Here is a 14,735-nt window from a genome sequence, read left to right on the forward strand (position 1 = left end):
TCTATTTTCACACAACTGAAAATAGTCAGTGACTAAAGTTCTGATAATGGAGAGTGATATTTTAGTTGACTGAGTGCTACAACTTTTAAAGAAAATATATTCTAAATGTCTGATAACTTAGGAGCATAATAGTTCAATATCCATAAATATATACTTCTGATCTATGTCTGCAACACTAGATTATAACTATAACTGGAAAATGTTATCAAAAGTATACGTTTCAGCAGGCTTTTATTTTTAAGCTCTACTGGGAGTGTTACATACTTGGTTATATATTGTGTAATGTTCCATAACAGTTTATAGAATGGTTTCATTCTTCAATTTTAAATATTTAAAAGAAAACTTTGAGTCATTACTATGTCTGTCATTTAGTAAACTGTGTTTACTATGAGAATGCAAAGGCAACTTCTCAACATTAAACATTGTAGCTTAAAATCTTCGATTACAGGAGGTTGTAAAAACTTTAAATTGACTAATACATCTGTTGTTTTCTATAGAGAGCAGAGGATGTGAGCTAAAAAGCATTTTAGTAGTAAGTCTGGAAGCAAAATTGAAAGACCTGCAGGAAGTGCAGAAAGTGGAGTCTTCTATAGCAGCCGATGCATCTAGGGATGAGGCTCTTCACCTACATTCATCTATAATGACTGGTAAAAATTATGGCTTTTGGTAGACAGTCTTAGGATGGATGCTTAACTATCTAATTTTGTACTAAAAATATATATTACCATCTGTGTCTGATTTGGAATATATTAGATGACTATTTTTCATAGTCATAGAAGAAATGTGAACAATCAGAAGATTGCAAATCCTTTTTTGATAGAGCCCTCAATCTTCTTCTTTCCAGTTCTGTACTTGATAGAATTGAAAAATATAACTCATGATCCAAACGTACGGTTGAGTAATTTTAATATTAATCAAATTTATGTTAAAGTTCTCAGAAAATTTTAAAATATGATTTTGTGATGTTGCAGCCAAATTCCTTGAAGACCTGTGTTCTAAAGCACAGGAGGCAGAACTCATTTATGTAGACTTTTGCATACTTCCTTTGTGATATTTTGGCTGTAACCGTCGCTGTCCTATGCCCTTGTGGATCAAATAAAGCTGCAGAGTCCTTCTTGCAGGCTGAATTCATTACCCTTATTCTGCTGCAGCTATCTTGTTTGTTTTCAGCCTCTGAAAAAGGGTATTATTTTTTTAAGATGTCGACTACAATATGTTTTATAGCTAAGTACTAATCTTACTTTACCAACTATCTGCCATTGCTATGTGGATAGAGACATTTTAATATATAAACTTAAAATGAAAATTTAAAGATATGATGTTGTAGCTATAAAAAAAATATTTTTTGGCATAAAATTTTTGACAGTGAGACTTTAAATTCTGAGCATATCATTAGAAGTTATTTAAACTCTGAAAGATTTTTTAAGAGCGGGGGAACATTGTGTCAGATTTTCAGGTTTTATTAAGCTCTAGGGGAACTGATGGGATGCTTCAGAAAATGTACTATATAAGGGAAATAAATGTTAAACCTGGTAGACTAAAAATTTTGTACGACAGGGGCATAGGTAGTTTTGCAGTCCACATATGCATTACCTGATTACACATTTGCAAGATGAAGACTGTCTCGTAAAGGTACTGAATAAAGGAGATGATCAAGGAGCTGTCTGGACAGTTAACAGTAATTTAAAGTAATTCTTGAAACACTGGAAATTTTCCAGCAAGCTACTGTTGTGCTTGTGTTCTGAAAGGATACATGGGGCAATATCAGCTTGACATTTATCTTGGACAGAATAATTTAGCAGGACTATATTAGCAAAAATCTAAGAGAAGAAAACAGCTGACGTCACTCAGTCTTGTTTTGTGGAAGATAACATGCAAACCCGTTAATTATTTTTTTGAGTGGTGTTGAAGTTACCCAGTTGATTAACAGAAGTTACAGTGTTGGCATAGCTGAGATCTAGAAATCACGAAAATTTCGCGGAAATACCTTTTTGTTATGAAATTAGATAAATATGGAATTAACTATTCTGTCAAATGTATTCCAGCTGTATCATTGTCAGCTTCGTGATGTGTTCCTTACCAATGTCAAACAAAAATGGGTCATTATTTTCATTTTTTATCTCAGAAGGAATTAATTGAGGAATATTTGATGACTGGTGTTATACGGAAGATTGATTTTGGTGCAAAAGTCAGACCTAACTCACTTTGGCACTTACGAAGTTTCATGAGGAACTGAGGTGCTCAAGTCAAAGAAAGTGGTTCAGCAGAAGCAGAATGAGCAGTTACCTGTCACACAGCATCGCGCTCTCCTGCTTGTCAACTGCCCAAAAGATTTCTGGGTTTCTGCATGCACAGCGACCCAGTTTCAACAAGAATGGAGTCCAATAAAACTCTGTTATTTGATGGTGCACCCCAACCCCCAAATGGTGTTATACTTGCCCGCACCCAGGGGAGGGCTCAGCACTCTGGATCCTGGATGGATAAAGATACCACTGAAATGCCAGTGAAAGGCAATGACTGACACAAAGTTTTATTTTTAATATTTCTTATTCACTGCCTGCAGATAATGCTTCAAACAGGAACACAGAATCACCACTTTGTAGTTTGGACATTAAATTGGTTGGTACTTGGTTTGTTTCACTAAAACAGTTCTTACAAAAATGGAGATGGATTTGGATGCTTCCAAGGAATAGGTGGCTTTCAAAATCGTAGACTATAAATTAAATCTAATGCTTGGGTGAAAGAATAGAATATAAAGGAACTGACTGGTGGCATCTTCGTAGACTTCCTAAGTGCCAGCAATTTTTTTTCTGACATTAAAGTGTCTCTTTCAGCTCCTCCTGCCAATCATCTTGTCTGCAACAGCTCCCAGAATTCTTTGCATGTCCTGTTTTCCTATTGCCGTTTCAGAGATTTATGGAAAAGTGGTCTAGTTTGCATCAGTGAGGAGTTTTGAAATAGAAAGAATTTGTTGCTTCCTGTTCTGAGTAGGATGAGGGTTAATGTGCCCATTAGTGTGACAAAAAGTAGTAGCCAGACAACCTGACTGAAATAAGTCTATTATTTCCTTTGAATCAGATTTTAAAACAGTAAATGTAATTTACTTCTAATTATTCCTACAAAGTATCTATCTTCTGATAGAGCAGAAAATGCAGGAGGCAACAGAGAGAAAAGAGCTTTTGTTTACTAGCTTGGAATCAGACTGCGAAGGTCTGCAACACGCAAAGGCTTTTGCAGTTGGCCAACTTTGTGGCATGAATGGTGAATACCAAATATAAATATTTCTAAGCATCCTGGATCAGATTAAAGGTTCATATAATCCAGTGCCCTGTCTACATTAAAAAGCAGATCTGTAGAGAACAGTATGTGATTCTTCCCAAAATATTCTCCAGTTTCAAACTAAGCCATATTTGCTATGCTCTGCAGCTAATATCTCAGGGCGAGTTCTGCTTTTACTAATTTATCCATTCATTTTAAATCCACAGTATCTGCAGTACATCAAGGTATTTTACAGCTTAATTGTGGGTTATAGGAATAAGTGCCTTATGTTTAATTTGTGCCCAGAATAATTTTTGCCTAATAACTCCTTGGTCTTCCCCCCTTCACCTTCTCCATTGCCCGTCACTGTACATACTCATGGCAGAGATGGTGAACGGTATCTTGGAGTCATCATGAGGAGCGTTGCCAGCAGGTTGCAGACTCTGTCAATGACATCTCGCAAGTTAGAAAACTAATAAGTAATTCCTACGCTTTGTTTTCTATCTTCCGACTTCAATAGTTATTTATTCACTTGAAGATTTTCTTCACATCTCCTGGAAGTTTCTTAAAGGTTTTTGATGAAAAGAATTGCTGAAAGCCTTTGGAACTCCACTTTTATGAAATTATCTCTCTCTGCCTGTGTGTTACTGACTCCCCCCAAAAAATGTAGTAGATTTACGTGGTATGACTTTCCTTTGCCCATGCTGACTCTTCCACAGTAAGTTCGACTTATTCCCTATGCCCACTTATTCTTATCATTTCCACCAGACAGTGATAGAAACACCTGGATAACTCTTCTCTATTTCTTTAACTCCCAGAAACCCTCTTGAAAACGGAGACTCTGTATGTTAGCCATTCCCCATTCACAGGGCACTGACATCTGGCACCCATCCTCGAGTTCCTTAAGCCTTTTTAAATAATTAGCGTTAGCTCTTAGCAGTTTGCTGTATTCCTTTTTTTGACATTTCAATTTGAATGATTTCTCTGGTATTTGTGCCAGGCAGGAGAATTTTAGGTCGGCTCGCCCATGAAACGCCTCCAGAGTAAACAGAAGAGAAGAATGAGTTCACATATTCTGTTATGTCCCTATTCCAATTGTCCTGCTCGTAACTCAGTGTCAGGCTTCTTGTTCCAGTATATTTATTAGTTTTTATGCCTTCCATGAGGCACTAAGTCTTCTTTAGCATACTCCTACTGTTTAACTTTCTGATCCTTTTTATTTTCTTAATTTAAATGCAATTCAGCTTTTTTCAAGGGCATCTTAGTTTAATCAGTCCTTCTGTTGTGTGACCTTTCTGTAGTCTTTAACAGTTTCTGTGGTACCCAAGAACGACTCGGTGCTCCCCCAACATATTTAACCATCCTTTGAGTTTATATTTTACACTCACTGTTCAAAATTAGACATCACTGTGGGAGATGGTTTCACTTTTATCAGTCTTGCAATTGTAATATCCTATCCTTACTGGGTTTTGATGCCTTGTTTTACGTGGGACTCTGAACAGCCCTTGAAGCTGAGTCTGCACTCCTTCAATTCAATAGTTTGCAGAGCAAGACATCGATAACCGAAGTCTTGTCCTTTACATCACTTGTAAGTGTGTAATAATGTCTGCTTTGGCAATCCTAATCGTGTATGTAAAATTAGGTATGGAACCAAGGACTGAAAGTTTCACATAGCAGAGAACCTACAAAACAGTACTTTTAAATCTCTTGTGGATAGAAATATTTGGTTTGTGTTTTGTGTAATGGAGTGTTAAGGCAAGGTGAGACAATTCATAACCATCCTATGAAGAATAAACAAATACAATATTTCTGATCGTTTTCCATTAACAGTATTTGAGACTTTTTTGGTATTTGCCTGTATTTTAGAAGCTATTTCTTACATTGATCTGTATGAAACTGTTCCATTTAGTAGTAACACAATCTTAAAAAAAACTGCCTTCAAAATTAGTTAAAAATTAATATTTAATCCAAATATTCAAGATATTTAAAATTATGCCCTACAGCTTTTTTTTTTCTAACTGCACTATATCCATATTAATGAAATAAGGGTTAATGTATTTATTATCATTAGTGAACATTTACTTGAATTACTTTGCAGCACTCCGTGTTCTGGTACTTGTATGCACAGTTGCTTATAAATATTTTATTCCTGCTAGAGAACGGATTTGGCAGCAACGCTGATTTTTCAGGAAGAAAAACAGAAATCTTGGAAAACAACCTTGAAATAGTATCGTTTCGTAGCTAGAGCATACTCTTTCGACCCTTCTACTTGATCAATACCAAAGCTTTAGTAACTAAGAGGGTTGTTTGGTTTTTTTTTAATCTTATTTTCCCTATTCACATTCTGTGCTCTTCTGAGAATGAATTTGTATTTGCTATGGAAAAGAAAAAATGGTCAAATTGTAGAGCAGTGCAAAGATGCAGAAAGGGCAAGAAAAACATCAGAATCCCAAAGGAAGTATGTATTTATCAGCCTGGATTTCCTCCTATGTAGCTGCTCAAGACTGGGCTAAGAGGCTGGTTCAGTTTGTGCTCTGGGCTCGCCCTCAGCTTGGAGGCAGCTTAAGGTAAGAGGCACACGCAGCTGCTGCACCAAAGTTAGTTCACGGATGTTACTTAATAAACAACACGATTACAGAGAATTATTTTCTTTAGCTGGCTCTTATTTTTGCTGCTATAGTTTCAATCCAGGATAAGAAACTTCGTTTTATTACCAATTGCCATAAAGCAATGCTAACTTAGCTCTTTAGTTACTGGACAGGAACCAGGGAAATGGATGGATTAATGATAGCTAGACTGTGGTTACACTGACTCTAATTCTTATCTAACAGATATACTGCTGGGATCTTGTATCTGGCTTGTGTGGAATCAGTCTTTAGAGACTGTGCAGCTGGTATTTTCATAGCAGTTCACCGCTTCACCAACTTGAAGAATTCAGGGTAAGTAGCTGAGGTCAGTGTGTATAAGCCAAGAAGGATTCACAACTACTTCTGTTTCCAGAACTTAAATTTTTGGTATTTGAACTACACCATCTCTCTTAGCTACAGCATCCAATCGTGCGTACGCTCTGTGACACTCAAAGCATCTTGAATCTGATACTGCAGGATGGCAGCTGTTCTCTCTCGTTTAAGCAGCTGTTCACTTGGAAGTTCCGTCTGGCTGGAAGTGGCTACTAGAAACCCAGTTTAAACAAGGACTTAAAAAAAAGCTCTCCTCAACGGGCCACTTGAATTCAAAGCATGAATGCAAAAGCATTTTGAAACCAGACTTGTTAAGGAAAACACAGAACATGTAACGCGGACGAGGGGACAGAATCAGGTTCATGCACGCACAATTAAAAATTTGCTTAATTTAGGAGGACTGTTAAACTGCCTGGGAATCAGTTACTAAAGGCCAGCATCCCGCTCTCCGTGTGATGTGCATTTTGCTCAGTACAGGATTCCAGTGTTCTGTGCAGTCTGGGAAAGAACAAGAGGTAAAAAGAGAGCTGTAAAGGGGACTTTGATACAGTCCAGAACAGAAATTTGGGATTTATATTAAAAATATCAAAAAAAAAGACAGCCATAAAGGTCATAAATTATCCGTTTAAACTGCCTTATCCCAAATGAAGAGTTTCCATGGACAAGCAAAATGGAATGTGTTTAGAAGAAATTTCTGCAACTTCTCTTAGGGAGCTACTGAAAATGCTCAGTATTGCTGGGGAAGCGACTAAAGCAGTGTAAGTACTCAAATATCCAAAATGAAGTCTCATCTATCATTGCCACAGTCAAGTTACATGCCCAAGCATGTATTCCCAGTAAGGATGTGCACACACAAAACGTGTGTACAGCACATACACGGACACAGAGAACAGCACTGACAGAAAAACAAGCCTATGCTTTTCTGGCTGACTGGAATAAAGTCCCATTAGTGGGAAATACAGACATATGCGCAGTGCCCGTCACTCCAGTGGCTGGGCTTAGACACTGTCTGTCCAGCAGCTGTCCCTGGAGCTCTGCTCACCCCTTCTACGCCTGCTCCAGTGGTTGCTGCAAACCTCCACTCTTTGCACGCACCCACAGCCACCCACCTGTCCACCCCAGTATGCTACGGACCCCTCCAGTAACGGGGCTGAGACAACCAAGTCTGCCTCGTAACTGGCCCTTGGATCCCCTTGTCTCCAGTTGCATCCTTCGGAGAGATGGAGACAGACGCACACACACAGCCCACTCTCTCCACTGATGCTCCCCTCCCACTTCATGGAAACCAAGCTCCTTCTGCCCTCAGATGGAGGTTAAAAGCAACTTTTAGAACAGATTCCCAGAGCTTCTGAGGATAACCTGAAGTCTCGACAGTTAAAAATAAAGAATCATCAGACAGATCCTATAAATACACTTTGGGAGTATATTTAATTACAAAGTGGTTTTGATAATCTATCTAGAATATTATAGACTTAAAAAAGTTTGGAAGACTTCCTTATCCTGCTAAACACAGTGACATGTATCATGAAACAATATTAACCCAACAAGCCATTGGCTGAAGCAGTCATTAAACTACAGAACTTCTTCAGCATACACACAAATGAATGGCTGGGGCTTCACATCAATGGCCTCTGTGGGTAACTCAAAGCACTGTACTACACTCTGGCCCCTGTGCACTTTACACCACGCTGGCGTTTGCTACTCAAAAAAATGAATGTTTAACTTCTCAGATTTGATCTAAAGGATGTTTGGTGTTACTAAAGTGTCTGTTAACCTCCTTCCCAAACAGACACTGTTCTCAGGTTTTTAGAATAGTACCACCTTCTACAAGATAAAGAGACGAGATTTAAGTATTTTCAGGTACTTTTATTTAATAAATAACTTCAGTAATAGCACTGTAAAAAGTGAACATTTGTTAAAATAAAAAGGCACTTAAAACAAGAATATGACTATGATGCGGTTTGAATGGTCGAAGGCAAATGTACATGGCACATGTCAAGAATGATGTGTGACTCATGTCACATGACGAACTATGCAATCTTAGCTACAGGGTAAAGGCAAATTTACAGCTAAGACTGCCCCAAAAAAGAAAAAAAAAAAGAGCTTGTGTTGATAAAAAAACATTACAAAAAGAATCACAACCAAATACGTTAAAAAGATTAGAAAGGTGACAAAGCACCAGGCTTTAAACCAAGGAAACATTCCAGAATAAAGACACAGTATGATGTAAGGCCTTTATGTGTTTTGAGGATGTCTGGGTAAGGTACTTCATGGTACTGTCACCCAGGGCTTGAATTTACAAAGGAAAACTAAGCAAGTTACCAGTCAGCAACTTCTTCAGTAACGGCACATGGCTTAAAGCTATTTTTTTCTTCCTAACATTCTTCTCAAACCTTTTTCATTTTAACCATAACCTGGCAATAAGCAACTTAAAAATTTAGAATAAGTATGCACACACTTTTCAGACCTTTACACTGCTCACCTCCAACTTAGTCAACTTACCATATACTTGATCGTGTCTAGAATTAAATCATCAGCTCCATGCTACATGGGTTTAATTATATCTGCAAACTCAAGCCCTGATTTCCCTGTAAAGCTAAGAAGTTTAATACTAAATGGCTAAGCAGAGCCCTCCTGCTGATTGCTTTAATGATTTCCCTCCCAGTCATGCCATGGCAGTATTGCACCCTGCAGAAGACCTGGATTCACAGCATGGGAGTGGAAAAGGTCAAGAAGGCACCATGTGACCTCAGCTAACTAGGCTACATAGTCAAGTTTTTTTGTCAGACCCCTGGCACTGATTACTTTTACTTGAAAAAAAAAAACACAAACCAAAAAAACAACAAAAAATTACATATGGTACATTTTCAAAACCTGCACAGGAAAACAAACCTATATGTAATGAATTAGTAAAATCACTGCAGTTTGCCCTAAATCTATCTTACTGTGACTACAAAAATTGCTATGCTGCATACAGTGTTGTGAAGTTATACAAGCAGTGTTCATTTTCCCTCATATTTAGGATTGACCACAGTTGTCACTGCACTCTTGTAAATAGGATTTTCACCCTAGAAAAAGAAAAAAACATATTAACAGTTACAGAGATGAAAAAAGCACTACGTGAGAAGTGTAAAAATTAGCCTAGGAAATTAGCTTAAGAAATTATACATTAATGTTTTATTCGTACACACAAACAGCTTATGTCAAACTAGTTTTCCTTCTAGCAACTTGAACAAAGGCATGCTTAGCTAATAAAGCAAAAGGTTAGGGCATGTTCCTGTTCAGTTTATACCACAGATTTCCTTCAAAGCTGCTGAACCTTTTACAGTCATCTCAGGGCTGTGCCATCAGCTCAGGGGTCTGCAGCCCATGACACTCTAAAGAATAGAATTGTGAAGTGGTGACTGATCACAGACCATGTTCTGCTATAACAAACATGTAAATAGTTTATCTTGTATTATTATTTCATCGTAGAAACAAAGTGGAAAGGCTCACAGTATTTTAATAATACACATTCAATATTTACACCGAATGTTCAGTGCTTGTCATTCTTGTTTTATTCCTACAGGCCTCCCATGCTCCCACATGTGCAAAATGCACAGGCAAAACTAAGAAACTTCTGCACTGGTGCAAATGCTGTAATAAAAATGTTATTTTTATTAACAGAAATGTCTACAGAACAACTGCTTACATCTCTCTTGCTGAGATTCGAAAACCTCTAAATTAAGCTTATTTTAAGCTTCCTTTATTCCCAAGTTTCCTTTCATCTCAGTAAATCTTACTCATTTGCAGCATCCTTGCACACCTAAGATGAACAGCTTGAACTCAGTATTAATAGATAAATCTTAGTAGACGAGTGAGCTACTGCTGGGACTCCGCAAATACAGGCTGGATTTGCAGTACTGTGCTCTTATGACAACCTGAACTTCAACCTAAATAAATGTTGTTTACCCGTATGAAGCCTTTCTGCGCATACACACGTAATTCCTGAGGAAATTCAGTGCAGCGCAGATGTCAGCCTGAATGCAGTTCTGGACAGAACCATATCCAGCCTTCACCCCCTTCATAAGGGAATCTCTCTCCCTTCAAAGTCCCTCCCAACATGAGATGGCCTAAATAATCATATTAATTAAATTCTACTCTAGTAAATTACACATTTAAAATGTTTCAGGTTAAAACAATTTTTGCCTCAGTAAATTAAAGGAAATCCTCCCCCTAAACACACAAATCATCAGGTGCGCCTGCTTTTTTCAGGGTCATAAACCTGGAAAATCAGCTGGGAATCCCACAGGATGTGCCAAAAAGTGATGAGGCAAGAAAGAAACCACTTTGGTAGTTCTCATATCACAATTCCTGGGAAGTTTGTTGTTTTCTATTTGCAAGTCCTGGTACTGAACAAGTAACTGATCTACCCCAGCAGCAAGTGCTGCTGTAAGGAAGACTATTTAGCTGGTGCACTGCCTTAGTTCCTTCCACAGAAAAAGGGTGTTTATCCTTAAAGCCTGCTTCTCTACATGTGGAGAGCAATGAGGCTCATCCAGCCCTATCCAGACCTGAGTGACTCCAGCCTAATATTTCAAGTCCAACCAGAACCTGGACTGCTGGAAAACGTCTTTTTTCTGGAAGTCAAGGCTCTTTTCACTCTCCTCAAGATCTGAGTCAGCATTATCTGGCTTGAGGTGAGGGAGGAACCAGGTGGCCAGTGCTGGCCATGCTTCACAACTACACAGTCAGTAATGACCCTCCTATCAGTTCCCAGGCCAACTCCTTTTTGACTGAAAAACCTATCAGCTACTGGTTTGGAAAGGAACAGGGAGTTAAGAGAAAGATTTCTTTATCATGGAAATACAGCATCGTGGCTAGCTCTCAGTCAGACAAATTAATCAATGCAAAATTACTATATCCCACCTCATTTTTATTAAAAAGGAATGAGGGATTTCATCTGTGTCTCATTATGCCTCAGAGTTCTTGGCAATGTACATTGTTTGTTTCCTAGACAAGTTCTAACAGAGAATTCTTAAAAACATAAATATAAGTCAGTAAAGTTCACAATGCAGAGAAACTTAAGCTTAATGGGCTGTACCACATGCAGACTAGAAGCTACTGCACAGCTCATCAATGGCAAAGCATTTGATAATACTTGTTATACTGTGCGTTTAACACAAACAGCCTACCCCATCAAACAGGGAGGTATATATTTACATTTCCTTGTTTGTAAAAGGGAGATAACTTCAGATAGTATAGGAATTGGTCTAAAGGTTAGGACTAAAAACTTGGAAGTTTGCAGGGTGCTGCTAAACAATTAATTTGAATTTGGAATCATGTTTAAAATGTAATTTGCATAATCAGACTGTAAATTTGTACCATAATACTTCTTCAAGAGAAATAAAAAATTGAAATTTACATGTTCTTTATGTAGCCTAAGTCCTATCTACAAAGAAACTCAAACACTGTGCTGTATCTTCCCTGGTACTTGCACTTTATGCTCCCAAGAACTCTCAGAACAACACAGTGGAGGGTTTAGGCCACTGAACAACGCGTCTCCCTGTGTCAGCTGAGGGTCTCAGTTCCCACTACAAATAACAGATTTAGAAAACACACTCAGAACTATTTAGGCTAATCCAACCTTACATTTGATTAGCTAAATGGCTGACCAACCGCAATATCTGTGCCTTAAAGATCTGCTAGTCCTTCCCTGGTATGTCTGTTAGACCGTCAGCAACAGTCCTGGCCTTTCCAGACATACTCGATCACCGCGTTTCAGTCCTGACTGGCAAAGTCTGCTACAGGTGGCTTATCATTAAAACTAACACAGAGATAGTAAATAAATGTCCACTAGTCCAACACGGCTCCCACCTAACTTAGGGCCCCTCATAGCTGGCAAACGGTACAAACTTTCAGAAATTAGCGGCATCCCAGATTTTTAACTGGCTGCTAAAACACAGTATTACAAACTTGCTGTCTTAGACAAACACCACAGTTTTTAAATAAACCCATTTTCTTTATGCCACTGCAGAGAATACACTGGTTTAAGCATGCAAAGTTAGAGAAAACAGTTTTCCACATGCCCTTACAAATGAAAACACCATGCATGCTTAAACCATATAAATAAAATAAAATCTAACACATGCTAACCATATACAAGACTGAGTGAAACGCATTAAAATAAACACGGAGGTATTTTAAAAAGTACTTTCAGCACAGAATAAAGAGCTATGTTCTTGCAACAGTATTCATTTTCAACTAGAATGGGCTGTTCAGAGGGTAACAGTTTGGCCTAGTGCTGCATAAAGATGAACGTGTTACATAGGACGTTTGATCAACCTTATTCTTTTTCTCTCTGTAGACTCACTGTTTCAACAGTCACTTAAACTACTTCAATAGTGCGTTTTAAGTCCTAAGTCAATGTAAGAAACTGCACTCTAGAATATTTGAACTCGCCCACATAACATTGAAGAGCTGGTTCTTACCATTTTCAGCTCTCACTAATATCCATTATTTTACAGCAATACAAAAACGAGTCATCTGTCAACCCGTGAATACAGCCACTGCATCAGAGGACGAGGCAAAGGCCAAGGTTACGGACAATCCAGACGACAGAGGGCGTCATCTACCGTGACTAGCCAAGGAGAGCAGCCAGCCTGCTGTTCAGTGAATACTCTTTTAAAAGGCACAAATCTAAGCCCCGCATGCAGAGATCACAGTAGCAAAAGGCCATCAGACAGCAGCGGCAGGTGCTGCAGGCCAAGGACAAACCTATTCTGACAAAACTGATCTTCTCCTGTTTGGAGGCCAATAAAGCCAAACCCACCTCCCTTCCTCCCCAAAGTTTTGGTATCTCTATGAATACCAAAAAGGATAATGACATGTTTAGAAATCCAAACTCTCTCATACTTTTAATCTTAACTATGAATGAAATAAAAAGGCAGAAGTCAATCTCTCCATTGACACAAGAGGAAAGCTTTCTGCAAGAAGTATGTTTTGAGAAGAAATGGCAGCACTGGGGACGTTAGATCCTGAAAGAGTCCTGGGGCAGAGAACGAGAGCGCAGAATGGACGTTACACACCATAAGGTTTGTTAGATGCTTGTCCTGCATGCAACAAAGTACACAATTAAATGAATAGCAGAAGAGAAGGTAACACAGACTTAACTAGATGGATTAAGTGAAATGTAAGGAAGGAAAAAGAATTCCGTTACATTCTCAGAATAATTGACTCCAAGAAGAAAAATGGGAAGGAGGTGAATGTGGCTGGTGTGGCAAGCAAAATGAACACTTTTACAATCAATTTTGGACACATGGGAAAGTGAAATGATTGGAAAAAGAAAATGAAAGTATATTTCATCAAGGAAGGACTAGCAATGCTAGACATTGTTGTCACAGTGAGGACAGATAAGAGCTTAAATACTTTTAATTCCTGTTTCTTCCCCTCATTTTTCCTTGACAAAAATCTTTTGAGTGCAATACTGAAAAAGGGAGGTAGCGGACAAAATAAAATTAGATACAGATCCTTCCCTTCCACTGGGTCCTGAAAAAAGCCCTTGGATATTTCAAAATATATGCTGCCTTCCCGACTTTTTCATTCCCCTCCCTCTAATCTGATCTCTGCACTTCTTATCTCTCAATGCTCTCCAACCTCTATTCCTCATCTCATTCTCCCCTTCTCATTCCTTCCCCATCAGCTGGGGATCCCAGGGAAGCAGCAGAACACATAAAGCATTCAAGAAAGTGCAGCCTGCAAGTCTACAGAAGGTATCTATCCATTGCTTCTGCTTTACTGACTTGCTCTTCTGGCACTGCTCTTCGCACGCTGTGTGTTAAGAGAACTGAAGTCAGCATCGCCAAACAGAGACAAGGCGTTCAGGCAGAGTTTGGGAGGGACTAAAACTGGGGGGAAAAAAAGTGTACCTAGAGGGAACAAGAACACCCCCTCATCTCATATTAATTTTTTTTTCATAAGGAGACCCCCATGCTATCTGGGCTTCAAATACTGTCAGTTTCAACAGAAATAAGGATGGGAAAGATAAGATGCATATTTAATTATATAATCAGTAGAGCATATGCATTTCACACGGGCTAGTTCTATACTAGGCTAGTAAGGCAAAGCAGTTAAAAGAACCCGAACTGTAAGGCTACTCTGAATGTTGCCAGTTATTCTAAGAAAACCAATGATATTTACAGACTGGGATATCTGAGGAATACCTAAACTGGCTTTGCAAACTTACTGACTTTAAGCAACTGACTGCTTATCTGAGGAAGGAGAAGACAAACCTTCCCCTGAATACTGTCTCTCTCCAGCTTCTTCAATCCTAACAGCTCTTCTATTCCATATCCACACATTTATCCATCAAAAAAAACCCATTTGCTTGTAGAACAGTTTAAGCCTGCCTGGTGGTATTAGTAAGTAAAGCAACCTTGTTGTCAAAATTAGTTAAAAATTTTCAAACTGCATTCTTTAAAATCACAGAATCAAAGCAGCAGTAAATAAACTGAGCAAGACTCAAACAGTGATTAACTC

At 38.5% G+C, this 14,735-nt stretch overlaps 1 protein-coding gene across 2 annotated transcripts in view; it reads right to left on the reverse strand.

Annotated features, from left to right (window-relative positions):
• Positions 1-8,069: 8,069 nt before the first annotated feature.
• Positions 8,070-14,735, reverse strand: part of ITGB1 (integrin subunit beta 1) — a 43,827-nt gene continuing 37,161 nt past the window's right edge. For both annotated transcript variants that reach the window (XM_054058788.1, XM_054058790.1), the window contains one exon: positions 8,070-9,286. Coding sequence is in view for 1 of the 2 variants with exons in the window: in XM_054058790.1 (XP_053914765.1) it covers positions 9,221-9,286 (66 nt within the window). In the remaining variant the exon portion in view is untranslated. The remainder of the gene's footprint in view (positions 9,287-14,735) is intronic.

The sequence above is a fragment of the Cuculus canorus genome, chromosome 2 (genome assembly GCF_017976375.1).
Source record: "Cuculus canorus isolate bCucCan1 chromosome 2, bCucCan1.pri, whole genome shotgun sequence".
Classification (NCBI taxonomy): domain Eukaryota; kingdom Metazoa; phylum Chordata; class Aves; order Cuculiformes; family Cuculidae; genus Cuculus; species Cuculus canorus.